Here is a 21328-nt window from a genome sequence, read left to right as displayed (position 1 = left end):
AGGTTTAACACATCCTCTTGGTTCCACACATGGTCTTCCTCCTTTTTACATGTGTTCAATTACAAACAGTCTGACTCTTCAAATGTGCACATTCCAGTAAGAACAGCTACATGAACAAGTCTATGGGTTAGTGTGGATGGCTGTCATCCATATGTGTATCCTTAACAATTCAATGGTAAGCAAACACTTACTGTTTTTGTGAAAATCACTGATGGTAAAAATGATTAACCCCTTCACTACCAAGGGTGGTTTGCACGTTAACTCCTGGGCCAATTTTTACAATTCTGACCACTGTCCCTTTATGAGGTAATAACTCTGGAACGCTTCCATGGATCCTGGTGATTCTGACGTTGTTTTCTCGTGACATATTGTACTTCATGTTAGTGGTAAAATTTCATTCAAATAACTTGTTTGTTTGTGGAAAAAACAGAAATTTGTTGAAAATTTTTAAAATTTTGCAATTTTCCAACTTTGAATTTTTATGCCCTTAAATCAGAGATATGGCACACAAAACTTAAGTAACATTTCCCACATGTTTACTTTACATCAGCACAATTTTGGAACCAAATTTTTTTTTTTTTTTGTTAGGAAGTTATAAGGGTTAAAAGTTGACCAGCGATTTCTCATTTTTGCAACACCATTTTATTTTTACGGACCACATCACATTTGAAGCCACTTTGAGGGGTCTATATGATGGAAAATACCCAAAAGTGACACCATTCTAAAAACTGCACCCCTTAAGGTGCTCAAAACCACATTCAAGAAGTTTATTAACCCTTCTGGTGCTTCACATGAATTTTTTGACTATTTAAAAAAAAAAATGAACTTAACTTTTTTTCACATACTTCAGGTTAATTTTTTTTTTTTTTTTTTTTTTTTTTTTTTAAACTTAACCAAGGGTAACAGGAGAAATTGGACTGGAAAAGTTATTGTGCAATTTGATTTGTCCTGAGTACGCTGATACCTGATATGTGGGGGGGGGGGAACCACTGTTTCAGTGCATGGCAGAGCTCAGAAGGGAAGGAGCGCCGTTTGACTTTTTCAATGCAAAATTGGCTGGAATTCAGATCAGATGCCATGTCACGTTTGGAGAGCCCCTGATGTAACTAAACAGTGGAAACCCCCCACAAGTGACCCTATTTTGGAAACTAGAACCCCCCCAAGGAACTTATCTAGATATGTGGTGAGAACTCTGAACCCACAAGGGCTTCACAGAAGTTTATAACGTACAGCAGTACAATTAAAAAATCATATTTTCTCCAAAAAAAATGATCTTTTCACCCCCAATTTTAATTTTCCTAAAGGTAACAGGACCCTAAAAGTTATTGTGCAATTTGTCCTGAGTACGCGGATACTCCATATGTAGGTGTAAACAACTTTTTGGAGCATGGCAGAGCTCTGAATGAAAGCAGCGCCATTTGACTTTTTTGGCAGGAATGGAGATCTGACACCATGTCGCGTTTGGAAAGCCCCTGATGTACCAAAACAGTGGAAACCCCCACAAATGACACCATTTTGGAAACTAGACCCCCCCCCCCCCCCCCCCCAAGGAACTTATCTAGATGTGTGGTGAGCACTTTGGACCCCCCCCCGGGCTTCACAGAAATTTATAATGCCCGGGCGTGAAAATAAAAAAATCGTATTTTTTCCACAAACATGATCATTTAGTTCCCAATTATTTTATTTTCCCAAGGGTAACAGGTGAAATTGGACCGCAAAAGTTGTTGTCCAATTTGTCCTGAGTACGCTGATACCTCATATGTGGGAGAAAACTACTGTATGGGCACATGTCGGGGCTCGGAAGGGAAGTAGTGACGTTTTGGAATGCAGACTTTGATGGAATGGTCTGCGGGTGTCATGTTGCCTTTGGAGTGCCCCTGATGTACCTAAACAGTGGAAACCCCCACAAATGACACCATTTTGGAAACTAGACCCCCTAAGGAACTTGCCTAGATGTGTGGTGAGCACTTTGAACCCCCAAGGGCTTCACAGAAGTTTATAATGCCCGGGCGTGAAAATAAAAAAAAATCGTATTTTTTTTTTCCACAAACATGGTCATTTTGTCCCCAATTTTTTATGTTCCCAAGGGTACCAGGAGAAATTGGACCCCAAAAGTTGTTTTGTAATTTGTCCTGAGTAGGCTGGTATCCCATATGTGGGGGTAAAACACTGTTTGGGCGCATGGCAGAGCTTGGAAGGGAAGGAGCACCATTTGACTTTTTCAGCGCAGAATTGGCTGGAATTGAGATCAGATGCCATGTTGCGTTTGGAGAGCAGCTGATGTGCCCAAACAGTGGAAACCCCCCCCAATTATAACTCCAACCCTAACCCCAACATACCCCTAACCGGAAAATGGAAATACATTTTTTTTTTTTTTTTTTTTTAATTAATTTTTCCCTAACTAAGGGGGTGATAACAGGGAGTTTGATTTACTATTTATGGCGGTTTTTAGATTTGGCAGCTGTCATACGCTAAGACGCTTTTTATTGTAAAAATAGTTTTTGCATCACCACATATTGAGAGCTATAATTTTTCCATATTTTGACCCACCAAGTCATGTGAGGTCTTATTTTTTGTGGGATGATGTTTTTATTGGTACCATTTTCGGGCAAGTGACCTCTTTTGATCGCTTTTTATTCCGATTTTTGGGATGCAGAATGAGCAAAAACAAGCGTTTCATGAATTTCTTTTGGGTGGTGCGTTTACATCGTTCCGCGTGCGGTAAAATTGATAAAGCGGTTTTATTCTTCTGGTCAGTACGGTTACAGCGATACCTCATTTACGTCGTTTTATGTTTTAGCGCTTTTATGCAATGAAAACCATTTTATATAAATTATTTTTGCATCGCTTTATTCTGCGAGCTATAACTTTTATATTTTTTCACTGATGCTGTGTGGCGGCTCGTTTTTTTGCGGGACAAGATGACTTTTTCAGCGGTACTATGGATATTTATCTTCGTCTTTTTGATCGAGCGTTATTGCACTTTTAGTTCGGTATGATAATAAATCATTATTTTTTGCTTCGTTTTTTATTTTTTAAGGGGTTCGCTAAAGAGGTTAACTAATGGGACAGTGTTATAGGGCGGGTCGTTACGGACGCAGCGATAACAAATGTGTACTTTTATTGTTTTGTTTTGTTTTTTTTATTCCAAAAAATGAATATATTAGGGAATATATATATTATTTATTTATTTTTTTTTTAATTAGTGATTTTTTTAAAATTATTTTTACTTTTTTTTTTTTTTTTTTTTTTTTTTTAAACTTTATTACATTGTCCCAGGTGGGACATCACTGTCCTGTGACAGATCGCTGATCTGTCACATCACAGATCACTATGACAGATCAGCGATCTGTCACAGGCAGTGCTGCAGGCTTCCTCCTTGCCTGCGCTTTGCAATCAGCTCCCTGCAGGCTCCCGAAGGTTCTCGTCACCATCTTGGATTCGGGGACCTGCTGTGGGGGGCTCAGGGAAGCACGGAGGGAGCACCCTCCCTGCCGATGCTTCCCTTTAACGCCCGGTACACCGCGATCGTGTTTGTTCGCGGTGTGCCAGGGGTTAATGTGTCGGGGGTGGTCCGTGACCGCCCCTGACACATTGTGCCGGGTGTCAGCTGTGATAATCAGCTGACACCCGGCCGCGATCAGCGGCGCTCACCACGTGGGCACCACTGATCGCTATGACGTATTATTCCGTCCATGGGAATTAGGTCACATGGACGGAATATTACGTCCATTGTAGGAAAGGGGTTAAACACTGAATGGCCATTGTTTATACATAGGAGAAAAATCATGGACGTTGGAACAAGGCTTTATGCAACTTTCAAAGTGACATGTCTGTTTATCAATGTCTCCCTGAACAAATGTCATGCTTGTCTAAAATATTGAGTTTTGGAAAAACTGAAGTAAAAATATTTGCAATGAGAAACTACTAATCACATCCTAAAGCTTTCAAGTGGCCTCAACTTTCCATTGAGTTGCAAGTGAAGCCTGTCTATTTCCAACTCTAGATCATCTGCTGATATACTATTCAGAGTCGTTTATAACTTCCTCGCATAGTATATCGCGCACTGCCCTGGATAATTGGTGTTCCAGAAGTAGTTAGTAGTTAATCCCACCTAAAACATGTCAAAATGTGCTGGTCTCATATGTCTTCCTATACTGGTCTAGCTGTTTAAATGTGGTAGTTTCTAATGGATTAAATGACCAGGAACAGAGTTTAATTTTGGTAAGTATTGCCCACTATGACTAACTCCTCTCCAAAGTCTAATCAGAGGCTGACACAACTGTTGTATAGAGATCACTTTTTTTTGTAGTCCCTTCATCACAGGATCATTACATTATATAGATGTTACCATTCATAGATGTCAGAGAATGTGATACACTAACATCTTTGTATAGTCACCTCTGCATGGATCAGAGCATGCTTGGAAAACTCTCCTATAGAAGTCAATGAACACTTATGGACTACAAGCTTGTAATCAAAGCCTCTCTGCTGATAACAGATTAATCAACATGGTCATAGGTTTGGGGTGTTTTGTCTCGTGTGGAGGTCGAGTGCTGTCATCGGTGAATGCTTTGTATTCAGGCCTTCTATTTGTTGGAACTGTTAATGTCACAGATTTCTTGTCAAATTTCAGTCTGATCCCGATTGCGCAGCATGTACAATAACTGTATACTGCAAATTGCATTACTCTGCCCATGTAGGGGGCACGAGCTTCTGAGCTCACTGGCTGTAGTGATCATTTGCTCTGGTCATATGTCCCCACTGCAGCCAAAACAGACCAGTGGTGTGGTGCTGGACCTGGAGAGGGTGAGTACCTGATGTCTTATGTTAGGTATATGTTTTTGGGGTCCACTTCATGAATCAATCCCATCTTAAAAAGGGTTTTCGAATCTAAGGCTTTTGGCACAATGTAGATTACAAACCTCATCCACCTCACAGCCTTCCCATCCTGGGTCAGCACTAAAAGCTTCTCTAAAAGTTGCTCCTGTTCTGGTGATCTCACTCTGTGGAGGTGTATGTCTACAGCTGCAGTGGAAATGCATGGATGACCTGTTTGATTACACTAATTAAACTATTAAAGAATCACTAGTGTTTAGTTCATTTGTCTAATTTATTATTCATTTATTCCATGGCGCTTTACAGGGACAAGGGGAAATATAGATAAGTGCAATAAACATGCGTAAGACAAGGGACACATGAGAACAGAACTTGAGAGAGGACCCTGCCCGCGAGGGCTCGGTCTACAGGGATGGGTGAGGATACACTAGGAGAGGGTAGAGCTGGTTGTGCGGTGGTTCAGTAGACCGAGGATCATTGCAGGCTGTAGGCTTGTCAGAACAGGTGGGTCTTCAGGTTCTTCTTGAAGGTTTCCATTATTGGTGAGAGTCTGTGTTGTGGCGCAGAGTTCCAGAGTATGGGGGAAGCACGGGAGAAGTCTTGTTGCGGCTGTGGGAAGAGATGAGGGGGGAGTACAGAAGGAGATCTTGAGAGGATCGAAGGTTGGGTGTGGGTAGGTACCGGAAGGCCATGTCAAAGATGTATGGGGGAGAAAGGTTGTGGATGGCTTTGTATGTCATGGTTAAGGTTTTGAACTGGAGCCTCTGGACAATAGGAAGCCAGTGAAGGGCCTCACATAGGGGGAGGCAGGGGACTAGCGGGGAGACAGGTGAATTAGGGCAGCAGAGTGTAGGATAGACTGGAGTGGTGCTAGAGGGGGAGGCCAGAGAGTAGGAGGTTGCAGTAGTCGAGGTGGGAGATAAGGGCATGCCCTAGTGTTTTTGTGGTTTCATGGTTGAGGATTGCGCGGATCCAGGAAATATTTTTGAGTTTGAGGTTACAAGGGCTTGGATACGGGGTTTGAAATAGAGGGCAGAGTCGAGGATCACCCCAAGGCACCGAGCATGCAGGAATGGGGAAAGAGCTGCCATTGACATTGATGGATAGGTCTGGTGGAGGGGTAGAGTGAGGGGAGGGGGGGGGGGGGGGAGATGATGAATTCTGCTTTGTCCATGTTCAGTTTGAGAAAGCGAGCAGAAAAGAAGGCTGAAATAGCAGACATTGTGGGATTTTGGTCGGTAAGGAGGTGGTCAGGTCCAGATGGGTAGATCTGCGTGTTATCAGTGTAGAGGTGGTACTGCAAGCCGTGGGATTCTATGAGCTGTCCCAGGCCGAAGGTGTAGATGGAGAAGAATAGGGGTCTGAGGACTGAGCCTTGAGGAATATTAACAGACAGAGGGCAAGGTAAGGAGGTGGTGTGTGTGTGTGAGAGGGAGATGCTAAATGTTTGGTCTGTTAGGTATGATGAGATCCAGGAAGAGCTAAGTCTGTGATGCCAAGAGATGAGAGAATCTGCAGCAGGAGGGAATGGTCCACGGTGTTGAAGGCAGAAGACAGGTCCAGGAGAAGGAGGACAGAGTAGTGACGCTTGCTCTTGGCGGTTAGTAGGTCGTTAGTGACTTTAGTTAGGGTAGTTTCAGTTGAGTGATGTGGTCGGAAGCCTGATTGTAACCGGTCAAAGAGGGAACAGGAGGAGAGGTGGGAGGACAGTTCACGTTATACATGCTGTTCCAGTAGTTTTGAGGCGTAAGGGAGAAGAGATATTGGGCGATAGACACAGAGGATGGGTCGAGGGAGGTTTTTTTTTGAGGATGGGTGTGATTGAGTTATGTTTGAAGGATGAGGGAAAGACACCATTTGTAAGTGAGAGATTGAAGAGGTGTGTTAGAATTGGGATGAAGACTGTGGCAAAGTTAGGGATGAGGTGGGACGGGAGTGGGTCAAGCGCACAAGTGGTGAGGTGTGATCTTGGCAGGAGGGTGGAAAGCTGATCGTCAGTAATGGTGGAGAAGCTGGTTTTGGAAGAACAGGGCTGAGTGGCATTGGGGGCTGCGGGCCAAAGCTTTCTATGATCGTATCGATCTGCTTAAAGGAGGCAAAGTCTTCAGCAGAAATGAGAGGAGATGGAGGAAGTGCTGTGGGATGGAGTAGAGAGTTGAAAGTGATGAAAAACTGTTTAGGGTTGTGAGACATTGAGGATATGAGGGATGCAAAGTAAGTTTGTTTTGCTGTAGAGAGCGTGTACTTGAAGCTGGCAAGGGACTGCTTGTATGCGTTTAAGTGCTCTGGTTCGCTTCCATCTCTGCTCAGCGGCACTGGAAACCCGTCTCAGTTCTCTGGTCAGCCAGGGCTGCCTGTTGATTGTACAAGTTTTGCTCTGCATGAGGGGGGCGGCCGAATCAAGTGTTGCTGTTATTGTGGTGTTATAAAAAGGTGGCGGCAGCATCGGTGTCATGAAGGGAAGCTATGGCTGTGAGAGGGAGAAGGGACTCAGAGTTATTGTAAATTGAGGTGTTTGAGATTTCTGTGAGGGTGAGCAAGTTTGTGGAGTGGGGGTTGCGCAGTCGGGGAAGAGACTGTCAGTAGGTTGTGGTCGGGCAGGGGGAGGGGTGAGTTAGTGAGGGAACAGACTGGTGAATATAACGTCCAGCGTGTGACCATCTGTGAGTGGCCGCAAAAGACCATTGAGTGAGGCTGAGGGAAGCCGTGAGCGATAGAAGTTTAGAGGCAGCCGGGGTGTAAGTGTCAATGGGGATGTTGAAGTCGCCCATGATGATGGTGGGGATGTCAGCAGAGATGAAATGGAGTAGCCAGGTGGTGAAGTGGTCGACAAAGGTGGAGATGACTAGTTCTGGGGGGTGGTAGATGACAGCCAGTTGGTGGGGGAATAGATGCCGATGGAGTGCACCTCGAACGAGGGAAGGTGGAAGTTGAATTGGGGTAAAGGAGCAGGTATTGGACAGGAGCAAGCCAACTCCTCCACCACGTTTGTTGCTTGGGCGAGGGGTGTGAGAAATGGAATCTGCCATAGGAAAGCGCAGCTGGAGAGGCTGTGTCAGGAGTAGTGAGTGTTGTTGCTGAAGAGGTCATGGATAAACGACAGCATATTGCAGACAGAGCGTGCGTTCCATATGGCACCAGGTAAGAGGAGTGGGGGCTGGATGAATAGGTATGAGGTTATCCTGGTTGCAAAAACGTGTAGATGATCGTGGGAGGGTGTTAGAAATGAGTGTGGGGATGTGTTGAGGCATGCCAGGATTTGGGGATACGTTGCCAGCAATGAGGAGTAGCAGACAGAGCGTTAGAAGGTGGGAGCAGGATAGGACATTTTGTGGCCGTGTGAGTCTGGAGAAAAGGATTGTATGCGGAGGAACCGTTCTGAGGAAAAGGTTAGGTGGCTGGGGAGGATGGAGGGGGGGAAATGACAAGTTCCTTACTGGGGGATTACAGGAGATCGGACAAAATAGAGAAGTATGAGGGTGAAAGTGAGGAGAAACCGAAGCATTGTTGTGGTTATCTATTCTATTTTACCTTTCAATCAAATTCCAGTCCAATTCTAGTCTAATTCACAGTAGTGTAATTAGAAAGCTGTAATTTGAAAGATGCATGGTCAGACATGTGACGTATGGCCCTGAATATATGTGAGAGTGAGGGTCAGCTGTGAGGAGGTTGTGGGCGTGATAAAAAAGGTGGGGAGGGATTGACTACTTGGGTATGCATGGAAGGCACAAGAGGAATGAATATATTATGGATACAAAAGTAGTGCAATACCAGGGTAGGATTATATGCAATTCATATGCACAGACAAGGCATGAAAGTTGACTGGATGAGTGAGCGTACCAAAGCAGGATTATGATAGATAGAGAGAGATATATATATATATATAATATTGGTGTAGTGACCACTGTGTCCGCTAGGAGGCGCTGTGTGGGTGTCCCAGGACAAGCGTATAAGCATTTCCAGTGTCCTGATAGGAGTAGGATGCTGAATGATCGTAATGCATCTCAAGGTGGGTGGCCTCGGGATGAAGGCTTGATTATGTGCTGATCAGCAGAGCTGATCTTTCGTGCCAATGTGTTAGGGAGAGCTACCTACAAATCCACCCAGGGGTGTGTCTTAAAACGCTGGTAGTAAAAGAATGAGTGTGAAGGACCTGTGATGAGGTAATAGCCATGTGACCCGGTGGGCGTGGCTATGTTCCATATAAGGTGGCCAGGGTAGGTCACATGAGTAAATGCTTGGACCCAATTGGTCTGTTGTGGAAGGTCCCGCTGGGAGATGGGGCTTCCTGCCTGACAGCACATGAGTGCTGTGAGTAATGGCTGCAAGCGTCTGACAGTTCCCAGGGAGAGGGAATGAACGTCTGTAGTGAGCTGAAGCAGCCATGAGGTAACCCTGACGGAGTGAGATATCTGTGAGGCTGAAGAGCCTGAGTACTGGACATTACGTAACCTGTGTGACCACAGGGATAACGGAGGGAAGCTCTGTCATGAACGCTATGCTGATTATATGAACTTTATGTTGCTGCTGTGGTTTATGATGCCTGAATAAACCGCATGGATTGTTTTATGGAAAACCCGTGCCGGACGTGATTATTTGGCTGCCAAGCGAGTGTCCCCAACCTTGAATGACAGTGCTACCTTACAATATATATTCATTCCCCTCTCAATTTGCTATCAATGTGTAGTTTAAGATGCTTACTGGTTGCTGTCTTCTGCGCTGCTCTTGTCACTCTTGTACATGTCACCACTCATTGTGGGCGGTTACTTTTTCTTAATGGCTGTTTGAGAACATTGTTCTTGGTGTCATAGACTTGCACTGAGTGACTTCTGGTCTACGGACACTTTGCCTACTTGTCATGGTGCAGCGATGTTTAAAAAAAAAAAAAAAAAAAAAAAAAAAAGCACTCCTATATACAGTGCCTACAAGTAGTATTCAACCCCCTGCAGATTTAGCAGGTTTACACATTCGGAATTAACTTGGCATTGTGACATTTGGACTGTAGATCAGCCTGGAAGTGTGAAATGCACTGCAGCAAAAAAGAATGTTATTACTTTGTTTAATTTTTTTTAAATTGTGAAAAGTTTATTCAGAGGGTCATTTATTATTCAACCCCTCAAACCACCAGAATTCTGTTTGGTTCCCCTAAAGTATTAAGAAGTATTTCAGGCACAAAGAACAATGAGATTCACATGTTTGGATTAATTATCTCTTTTTCCAGCCTTTTCTGACTATTTAAGACCCTCCCCAAACTTGTGAACAGCACTCATACATGGTCAACATGGGAAAGACAAAGGAGCATTCCAAGGCCATCAGAGACAAGATCGTGGAGGGTCACAAGGCTGGCAAGGGGTACAAAACCCTTTCCAAGGAGTTGGGCCTACCTGTCTCCACTGTTGGGAGCATCATCCGGAAGTGGAAGGCTTATGGAACTACTGTTAGCCTTCCACGGCCTGGACAGCCTTTGAAAGTTTCCTCCCGTGCCGAGGCCAGGCTTGTCCGAAGAGTCAAGGCTAACCCAAGGACAACAAGGAAGGAGCTCCGGGAAGATCTCATGGCAGTGGGGACATTGGTTTCAGTCAATACCATAAGTAACGTACTCCACCCCAATGGTCTCCGTTCCAGACGAGTCCGTAAGGTACCTTTACTTTCAAAGCGTCATGTCAAGGCTCGTCTACAGTTTGCTCATGATCACTTGGAGGACTCTGAGACAGACTGGTTCAAGGTTCTCTGGTCTGATGAGACCAAGATCGAGATCTTTGGTGCCAACCACACACGTGACGTTTGGAGACTGGATGGCACTGCATACGACCCCAAGAATACCATCCCTACAGTCAAGCATGGTGGTGGCAGCATCATGCTGTGGGGCTGTTTCTCAGCCAAGGGGCCTGGCCATCTGGTCCGCATCCATGGGAAGATGGATAGCACGGCCTACCTGGAGATTTTGGCCAAGAACCTCCGCTCCTCCATCAAGGATCTTAAGATGGGTCGTCATTTCATCTTCCAACAAGACAATGACCCAAAGCACACAGCCAACAAAACCAAGGCCTGGTTCAAGAGGCAAAAAATCAAGGTGTTGGAGTGGCCTAGTCAGTCTCCTGACCTTAACCCAATTGGAAACTTGTGGAAGGAGCTCAAGATTAAAGTCCACATGAGACACCCAAAGAACCTAGATAACTTGGAGAAGATCTGCATGGAGGAGTGGGCCAAGATAACTCCAGAGACCTGTGCCGGCCTGATCAGGTCTTATAAAAGACGATTATTAGCTGTAATTGCAAACAAGGGTTATTCCACAAAATATTAAACCTAGGGGTTGAATAATAATTGACCCACACTTTTATGTTTAAAATTTATTAAAATTTAACTGAGCAACATAACTTTTTGGTTTGTAAGATTTATGCATCTGTTAATAAATCCTGCTCTTGTGTGAAGTTTGAAGGCTCTAACTTATTTGCATCTTATCAAACCTGCTAAATCTGCAGGGGGTTGAATACTACTTGTAGGCACTGTAGTCTAAAGAGAAATCCCTGCCCCCAGTTTTCTCCTTCCGAATATTGCTCCCACTTTACTGACTGCAGGACAGCACATACTAGGTAAGGATACAGGTGCTGACACTGTCTCGGTGTACTGTAGGGAGCAGCCATGAGTTAGATGTAGTCATTCTAATGTGGTAATCTAGCACTCTGTCAAGAAGGAATGGAGTTGGGCACTAGAGGTATTTGGTGAGCCTGCAATGTGCGCTCCTTCCCTGTGACACCAAGCCGCCTCCCGTGACATCACTGTTCAGAGCAGTCAAAGCACAGAACCAAAATCTGTTATGAGCTTTGAACCGGGTGCAGCAGGAAATAAAGGGCTGGTCCCATGACCACATGCGACATCTCTGGAACAGAACTTAATCCCACCAAATCATGACGTTTCTGATAACATGTACTCAGAAAACTCATTTAATGGCATTCTCTTCCCATAGAATAGGAATGAGTAAAGGAAAGGTAGTAATTGCATATAATTAAGCCGATCACTAATGAATGAAAAGATCTGCCCTAGAATATGTTTCGGACTGTTTGAAAGGTCCACTGATGTTACCTGGGATTACCTATACCAATTCTTGGAATGTTAGTCAACAGTGCTGTTTTTACACCTGTGCCCCTGGTATCGACTGTATTTCTATCAGAGACATGGTAGACAGCAGTGTGAGCAGCCACTTATACTGGAGGTACAAGGGGTGCTGAGGTTAGAGGCTAAGCAGTATTGGGTTAGACGGGGCGGACAGCAGTGTGAGCAGCCTCTTCTTTCCTCAGCACTTCTAGTATCTCTGGTATTCAGTCAGAATATCCCCTAGGGAAGCTCTTCACACATAAGAGAAGGATGGCAAAGCTGCTTATGGCGCTTGTCCCAGAATGTTATCAAGTGGTGGCCATTCTAACTTTCATTTATCCTATGAAGGTACTCACTATAGAAATATTCTGATTAGCAAACTAAAGGTATTTATAAACGTATGAATTTTTTTTTTTTTTTTTTTTTTTTTTTTTTTTTTTTTTTTGTTCGTGGTATGTTTTAACAGATGCCTGTTTTTGTTTAATGTACAGACATGACAGCGTGTATAAAATTGAATCACTTTTGTGGTTCTTGTAAATCTTATTTAGCGTATCTTAGATTTTTGTTTGACCTTAATGTATGACCTTAATAAAAAAATCGCGACCGAGGGAGGGGATTTTTTTGGTCTGCAGTCCTTTTGTCATGTTTTCAGGATCCTGGAAATAGATTAATTGCTCTTTTTACTCTTGTTTTTTTAGATTAACAGGGATGCCCAAAGAAAAATATGACCCTCCTGATCCTCGTAGAATATATACCATCATGTCAGCAGAAGAGGTGGCCAATGGCAAGAAGTCTCACTGGGATGAATTGGAAATTTCTGGTGAGGTGGTTTTGCTCCCACTTTAATTTTGAGTGAATTAATTTGTGTGAATATTTAAATGAGTTGAGGAAATACCAGCTGAAATATTTGTGGTCCCTCTTTTTCGGACAATGCATGGTGTACCTTTCAGTTAAGTCATGGGTTCACATGGTGGCTCCCTAGGAATTTCTTGAGAAGAAAAGGGAAATCCAGCTTCATCCAAAAAAAACTATTTGTGTTCCATATTTAAAAAAAAAAATCTGCTACTATTACATCTTGGACTATTTCAAGGGAGGGTTGTGGTAACTGCTGAATGCGTGTTGAACACAGCGTGTGCTCTTAAACTCATTTTAGTATGAACAAACAGCAGCGTAAATATAAAGGTAGAAAGCAGATGAAAGGTAATGAAATTAACTGCAAACCACACGTGAATGGTTCTGTCAAAGTAGTGACAATAACAGAACCAATTACAACAAATCAATGTCATTATAGACAAATAATATGAAGAACAAAACAAGAAATCACATGCATAAACAAAAAGTTGAAAAAAGATGCCAAAAAAAGTCAAGAAAAAAAAATTTAACATTATTTCCCTTTTCAAGTTTAAACCGGCTGGAACCCAGGTATTCAAGAGGTAAATCCAAAAGGCTTCTCTGTCACGAAAGGCTTTTCTCTATCCCCACCGCGTGTCTTTTCACCTGTTCAAAAGCATAAACTCTGCAGTGTTTGGTTTGTCTGTTGTGCCTTGCAATAGTGATTAGACACATTAGATATATTGAGGTTTTGAGGGGTGAGTGATGTCATAAGTGCTCATGTTTCCTTGATCTTGATTTTCTGGTGGTGGAGCCAATATATTTGAGGTTACAATTATTACATACGATCAAATAAAGTAAAAAGAGAAGAAAAAAATCCAGTCTAATGCAGGTGCTCCCGAAAAAGTGAAATATCAGATCGGTTTTCTAAAAAAAAAAAAAATTTTTAACCCCTTTCTGTCATGTGATGTACTATCCCGTCCATGTGCCCTGGGACTTAATTCCCATTGACGGGATAGTACGTCACAGCGATCAGCAGCGCTCACGTGGTGAGCTCCGCTTATCGCGGCCAGGTGTCAGCTGATTATCACAGCTGACACCCAGCACAAAGGTGTCAAGGGAGGTCACAGACCGCCCCCGACACGTTAACCCCTTGCACAACGCGATCGCGGTGTACCGGGGGTTAAAGGGAAGCATCGGCAGGGAGGGGGCTCCCTCCGTGCTTCCCTGAGCCCCCCACAGCAGCGCAATGTGCAGCGCTGCTGCTGGGGGCTCCATCCCTGCAGGTCCCCGAATCCAAGATGGCGACGGGGACCTGCAGGGAGTTGGCTTCCTCAGTGCCTGCAAAGCGCAGGCATGAGGAAAGCCTGTGCAGTGCCTGTGACAGATCGCTGATCTGTGATGTGACAGATCAGCGATCCGTCACATGACAGGTATGTCCCCCCTGGGACAATGTAATAAAGTTAAAAAAAGTGTCAAAATTTAAAAAAAAATCGCTAAATAAATAAAAATTCCATAATTTATTTTTTGGAAATAAAAAAAGTACACATTTGGTATCGCCGCGTCTGTAACGACTCGCCCTATAAAACTGTCCCACTAGCGAACCCCTTAAAATAAAAAACTAAGCAAAAAATAATTTATCATACCGCCATACAAAAAGTGCAATAACGCGCGATCAAAAAGACGTATATAAATATCCATGGTACTGCTGAAAACGTCATCTTGTTTTAAAAATTTTCCCCAAATTCCCGTTATTTTAATGAAATTTTACCACTACCCTGATGTACAATATGTCACGAGAAAACCGTGTCAGAATCACCAGGATCTATGGAAGCGTTTCAGAGTTATTACCTCATAAAGGGACAGTGGTCAGAATTGTAAAAATTGGCCCGGTCATGAATGTGCAAACCACCCTTGGGGGTTAAGGGGCTAATAAAAGATTTTGATTCTGAAGTGTAGCAGTAAACGCTTTTTGGCTTGAAAAAAAGCCTTCATCAGGTAAAATATACATATTGTTTGATTGTAATTTTTCGTATTGGTGGAATTAAAAAAAAAAAGTTGCGCAAAAGGACACGTTTTACATACTGTCCACACTTATGGTATCCAACACAGGATAACCAGTGATGTATGTGTGGAATTTTTATTGGGATTATAAAAACTGGGTGACCGAACATTACCAAATGTGGGTGCACAAATATAAACTCTTTTAATGCCATTTTCAAAATGGATAATATCTGTGTGGACAGCATGTAAAACGTGTCCTATTTTGCATAATTTTGATTCCACCCATACGGGGAGTCATCAGTTGATTCAGTATATAGTAAGGGAGGTTGAAGTATGACATTGAGGAGCATATATAGGGAAGAATATTCCATGTTGCCACAGCAGGCAGAGAGGTGGTACTTGTGCGGTCTGCCCTTGTGGTGCTTTGCTGATGCAGCATGGGATTAAGAGCAGATGGGTTTTCATAGTGGAGTTCACCACTGTAGGGTATCTGGCTCGTATATGTATCACATATTATCAGATGTGAGTATTGAAATAATAAGTTATCTAAATGTTTTAACAACTCAAAGTTAAAGGGGTATTCCAAATTGTAGTAGGTGTAATAAGAATATCAAATGCCTCCAGTTAGAAATGTAGCATGGGTCTTCCTATTTTCTGTCAATTATCCCATGTGAGGGGGTTACAGTAGCTTTAAGTATACATTATTACAACCTTTCATAGGTTAGTGGCCGCAATCATGGATACATAAGCTACTGCAATGCCCTGCACATGAGGTAAGTGACAAAGCAAATCAGAAGATCTATGCTACATTTTTAATTAAAGGGAATCTGTCAACTATTTTTTCGAGTATCAGCTGCCGACACCGCCATCAGGGGTTTATCTACAGCATTCTGTAATGCTGTAGATAAGCCCCCGATGTAACCTGCAAGTTAAGAAAAACATGTTATATTATTCTCACCCAGGGGCAGGGTCCGGTGTTGGTCTGAGTGTCGCGGTCTGGCGCCTCCCATCTTCTAACGGCGACGTCCTTTTCTTTGCTTCCTGTCGTGGCTCCTGCACAGGCACACTGCTCTGCCCTGTTGAGGGCAGAGTACTGCAGTGCGCAGGTGCTGGGAGAGGTCTGGCATCTGCACACTGCGGACTCTGCTCTGCACTCAACATGGCAGAGCAGTGTGCCTGCGCAGGAGCCACGACGGGAAGCAAAGAGGACATCACCATTAGAAGATGGGAGGCATCGGACCACGACACCTATTGGACCAAAACCGGACCTGAAACACCCCTGGGTGCATATAATACAACTCATTTCTTTTAACTTTTGGGTTACATTGGGGGCTTATCTACAGCATTACTGAATGCTATAGAAAAGACCCTGATGGCAGTGGCCGCAGCTGATACTCGAAAAAATAGGTGGCAGATTCCCTTTAAAGTTATTTGCTAATATTACACCTACTACACAATGGAATAGGATCTTGGAGATGGGAATACCCCTCAAGTGTGCTTCCTGCCAAGTGTGCTTCCTGCCAAATGCACAGTCTCAAGACTCAGAATTTGTAATGCAACTATTCTAGTCCCAAATCAAGCAATTAACAATTACTGCATGTCTAATGGCAGGTGCAAGCAGACTTTACTAACTACTGTTATCACGAAGTGAGTTAGTCACCAGGTTTCACAATACAAACTGCATACATTGCATATATCTTAAGACTTGATGAGGCTGGTATAATTGGTCTGTAAATTCTTTCTAGAATGGCTATATATAATCTTCTTTAGAAAATTTTCCTGCCTAAATCAAACTGGTTTGACTCATTTTAACATCTTCAAACATGACATATGTTTGCGTCATATGTTGTCTTCCTGACTTTGCGCGCTCAGATGCTGAGCCAGCATCTCTCCTCACACATGATAGCTGATTTTAATCAGCTGTTGTGTGCCTTAACAGCTGTTTGAATCAGTGCTCCGCCTGCAGGTCTACACAAGTTATATCTTGCTGTCAATATGACAGCAAGCAGTAGGACTTAACAGGTACTAGCCTGAAGTGCGTTATTCCAGCCACCCATCAGTGCCGTTGTCATGCAATCGTGGGGTACTGATGGGTTGTCATGACAGCAGGGGTCTGCAGAAGACCCCCTTACCTGTGTTTACAGTACTCTTGTGAATACCACCTTGTGGCATGCAGAAGCAATTATTAAACGATTGCAGTTTCAAGTCTCCTATTTAATTATACTTATCGATTCATCCACAATATGACACCTTCAAAAACCATAGCTATAGCCAAATCTTACACAAAAATAATGCAAGAAGAAATAAGCTTATTCCTTCCTCCTTGCATTATTTCTGTGTAAGATTTGGCTATATCTACTCCTATTTAATTAGTGGAGAAATTTTTGTAAATGCAAAAAACCCCAGTTCAAATCACCCACCTTTGAAAATAAAAACAATAAAAAAAATTGTATCACTGTGCTCAGAAATATCTGATCAAAATATAAAATCAGATTGTTATACTGCATAATGAGAATAAAATGCTAACCTTAAAATTACCCTATTTTTTTTCCATCATACATGATGGCACCACGAGAGAGGGGATCCGCCCAACAAGGACAGGAAACCTTCAAGATAAAAGGGGTGGCTCCTCTCTCCGCATCAGTTGGTTTCCTGTCCTCAATGGGGAACCCTCAAGAGGAAATCTCTTGAAGAAAGAAAAGAAGCCTTAAATACCAGAAGGAGGAGAGACTTCATTGCATAGATGTGAGGAGATGTCTCCTGCAGTATTTAGAGGTAACGAGACCTTGGAGAAAACAGAGGGCCTTAGCTGTCTCATTCCAAGGGGCAAGGAAGGGCCTTAAAGCCCATAAACAGACTATAGCTAGATGAGTGAGGCCATCATGCCAGCATATAGCAGTACAGGCAGGGCTATACCAGAAGGTATAAAAGCCCACTCCACGAGGGCCATGGCAACGTCCTGGACGGAGAGCAAGTGCTCCCGTCGACCATATCTGTAAGGTGGCCACTTGGTCCGCTTTGTCTACCTTTGTCAAACATTATAGGTTAGACCTATTTGCTACCTCTGATCTCCCATTCGGGAGAAGTGTTGCAAGCAGTGATCTCTCCATAAGAGAATAGAAATCTCTAACTCTCTCGTGGTGCCGTCATGTCTGATGGAGAAACACTGGTATTACATACCTGGTATTGTGTGTTTGTTTTTTTTTGTTTTTTTTTTTTTATGGGACATGACGGCACTCTTATATTCCTTCCCTATTGATCACATTAGTGGGATGCATTATACACCCCCTTGGGTGTTGGAAATTTAGCAGTATAAAGGATGTATTATATGTATACTAACCTGCGGAGGTCCTCTTGTGCTCTGTAAAACTGATGCGGAGAGAGGAGTCGCCCCTTTTATCTTGACCGTTTCCTGTCCTTGTTGGGCGGATCCCCTCTCTCGTGGTGCCGTCATGTCTCATGAAAAAAAAATATTACCTGGTATGTAATACCCGTATTTTCGGACTATATGACGCACAGGACCATAAGACACACCCCAGATTTCAGAAGGAAGATAAAGGGAAAATATGTATCAAATGGGGGTTCATCTTACAGTCCAAATTCAGCTTACCTGGGGGAGATCGGCACAGGTGGTGTGGTCCCGGGTTGTTCGGTGGTCCAGGCTGGTGCGGAGGCCTCTGGTAAATCTCATCCCAGGCTGGTGCGGCAGTGGTGCTCTGGGGTTCCCGGTGGTTCTGCTGGTTTTTTGCGACAGATGGTGAAAGCCCATAGGCCCCCGCAGATCCATTGCTCCAATGGCCGCTGGGGGCGGCAGATGCTTAGATTCAGTTCTCCGCAATGAGATCTCGTCTCTCGAGATCTCAATCTGAGCATGCACCACATCGCTGCAATGGATTTGCAGGGGCCTCCAGGCTTTCACAAAAAGCTGGCGGAGACACCCCCCGCACCATCCTGGGAAGGGAGGCTGCAACACCCTGCAGCGTCGGACCAGGGCCACTGCCACAGTATTTTGTAAGTATATTCCGACTAAGATGCACCCCATTTTCCCCAAAATTTTTTGAGAATAAAGTGCATCTTGTAGTCTGAAAAATATGGTCTTTGTGTTTTTTTTTTTTTTTTGTTTTTTTTTGTTTGTTTTTTCTGGCCTTTGCAACACTGCTATAAGAGGCAATCTAAACCTTGTATACACGCCAAAATGGGATCAATAAGTCACTCAAGGTGCAAAAAAATCACCTATTTCCAGGTCCTGAAAAATAGAAACTCCTACGGGTCTTAAGAAAATGGCAACAAATGCAAAAAAAGTTCCTTTTTTTTTTCTTTTGTTCACCACTTAGATGAAAAATACACTAGATATGTTTTTGTATCTGTATATTCATACTGACCTGCAGAATCCTATTGCCAAGTCAGTTTTGCCAAGTAGTGAACATGGTTAAAAAAAAAAGTGCAGTTCCATAATTTCAATGTTTGGTTTTTTTTTGCCAGTACACTGTTTTCTGTGGGACCAGTTGTGCTTTTGACTGGCACCATTGTTGTAAAATCAATCTCTCATACAGCTATAATTTCTTGGCATCAGTCTCCCAAAGTGTAATAACAAAAATGGTCAAAAATTTGTACCTGCAGCAGTGGTACCAATGAAAACTACATCTTGTTGTGAATAGTCCTCCCACAGCTCCGTTGACTAATGTTTAACGTGTGGCATCAGAATTTGGCGACAAAGCAAATGTTTTGTTTCAAACAGTGAGTTTTCTTGAGAGTAATACAAACAGTACATTTGGTATCACCAGACTGACCCACGGGAAAGTAATGATTAAAACACAGTCCACAAAAACCTAGTATGGTTAAGTCAGAAGAAAGAGAAAATGGTAATGGCTAGCTGAATGCGACAGTGAAAAACTGAACGAAACAATCAAATTGCTTCATCCTTAAAATCCAAAATGGGTTGGACTTTAAGGCTGTGTGCACACGCTGCGGAAAAGGTGCGGATTCATCCGCGCGGATTTTGTACAATCCGCAGGTAAAACCGCAGGTCAAAAGACCTGCGGTTTTACCTGCGGATTGCTCTGCGGTTTTGCCCTGCGGTTTTTCATCTCCTCAATGGAGGAGATGGCAAACCGCAGCAGAATCCGCAGAAAGAATTGACATGTCAATTCTTTCTGCGGATTGAAAACCGCAGATAATCCGCGCGGAAAATTCCGCACCGTCTACACTGCGGTTTTTGGTTCCCATAGGGAATCATGGTACTGTACACCGCAGCAGAAACTGCTGCGGGTCCGCAGCGGCCAAAACCGCTGCGGAACCGCAGCAAAATCCGCAGCGTGTGCACACAGCCTAAGGGTTTAATGACTGTTGGATATGTTCACACTAAGGGGTGTTAATGATCAGAATATTTGTCTGCAGTATTTCATATTTTCTAGTGTTTTTTTTTTTTTCATGCTCTTATTTTTATTTTTTGCAGGGAGGGTGCGCAGTTTAAGCACATCGCTTTGGTCGTTGACGCACTTGACGGTGTTGCACCTCAGTGATAACAACCTCTCTCGTATTCCACCTGATATTGCCAAGCTCCACAATCTGGTTTATTTGGACCTCTCCTCCAATAAGCTCAGAAGTTTACCAGCAGAGCTAGGGAACGTTGTGTCTCTCAGGTGAGTACTTTATTTGCCTGTTTGTGGATGAATACTGCTTTCTAGTTGGGGTTTCACAGCTGTGGCGTTTGTAAACTGTTAATCTGTTTATTTTTTTTTTAACCCATTTCATCCTGTTTCCCCTAATTTTAAAGCACCACTCCAGTGTTTTTATTTCTTTGCTGGAGTGGTGCTGTAATGTTAATTCCCTGACCCTAGTGTTATACTTACCAGCTGCCTTCTTCAGCTGTTACTGGTGCCTCTTGTGACTACAACTTCTGACTGAAGTGAGGGGTAATGGTCACAAGCTCTAAGTGCACACGTAGCAGAAAATTTCTGCTGGCTAACCTGACTCCCTTCCCAGAAACCACGCGTTTTTTTTTCTGCGTGGTTTTTGCGCAGAAAACGCGCGGTTTTTATGCTTTTTTTTTTTTTTTTTTTTTTTTTTTTTCCGCGTGTTTTCAAAACGCCTAGAAATAGCCAGAAACGCGGGGACAATCCACGAAGTTAATGAGCATGCTGCGTTTTTTTACCGTGATGCGTTTTTTTCGCGGTGAAAAACACATCAGTATGCACAAAGTGCAAAATACATAGAAATGAATGGGAAGCTTATTTTTAGCGGTTTTATTGGAAAAAATGCTAAAAGTACCACTAAAAAAACGCTGTGTGTGAACACAGCCTAAGTCTGAGCGCCTTTTTTGGAGTTGTGACTTTGGCTCGCCCAGCAAACGCTGGAGCCTCCTGATGGGTTTCAAACTGTTGGAGAACGACCATTGCGGCACAAATAAAAAGAAAAAAAAAAAATTAAGATGGTGGCTGGTAAGTATAAGACTAGGAGCAGGGAGCTTAGACTAGTGGCACCACTCCAGCTCTACAATAAAAAGCAAACTCTGGAGTGATGCTTTAAGGAAAGACAGTTTATACGTTTTTCATCTCAA

At 43.3% G+C, this 21328-nt stretch overlaps 1 protein-coding gene across 2 annotated transcripts in view; it reads left to right on the top strand.

The window, feature by feature from the left end:
• Positions 1-21328, top strand: part of CNOT6L (CCR4-NOT transcription complex subunit 6 like) — a 100404-nt gene that overhangs the window by 39849 nt on the left and 39227 nt on the right. For both annotated transcript variants that reach the window (XM_073542088.1, XM_073542080.1), the window contains 2 exons: positions 12633-12754; positions 20225-20411. In XM_073542088.1, the coding sequence (XP_073398189.1) occupies positions 12643-12754; positions 20225-20411 (299 nt within the window). In that variant the 5' untranslated portion in view covers positions 12633-12642. The remainder of the gene's footprint in view (positions 1-12632; positions 12755-20224; positions 20412-21328) is intronic.

This window comes from Dendrobates tinctorius, unplaced genomic scaffold (genome assembly GCF_039654945.1).
Source record: "Dendrobates tinctorius isolate UK_male_01 unplaced genomic scaffold, ASM3965494v1 ptg000011l, whole genome shotgun sequence".
Lineage (NCBI taxonomy): Eukaryota > Metazoa > Chordata > Amphibia > Anura > Dendrobatidae > Dendrobates > Dendrobates tinctorius.
The sequence above is the reverse complement of the archived record's forward strand: the minus strand, read 5'-3'. Positions and strand labels throughout refer to the sequence as shown.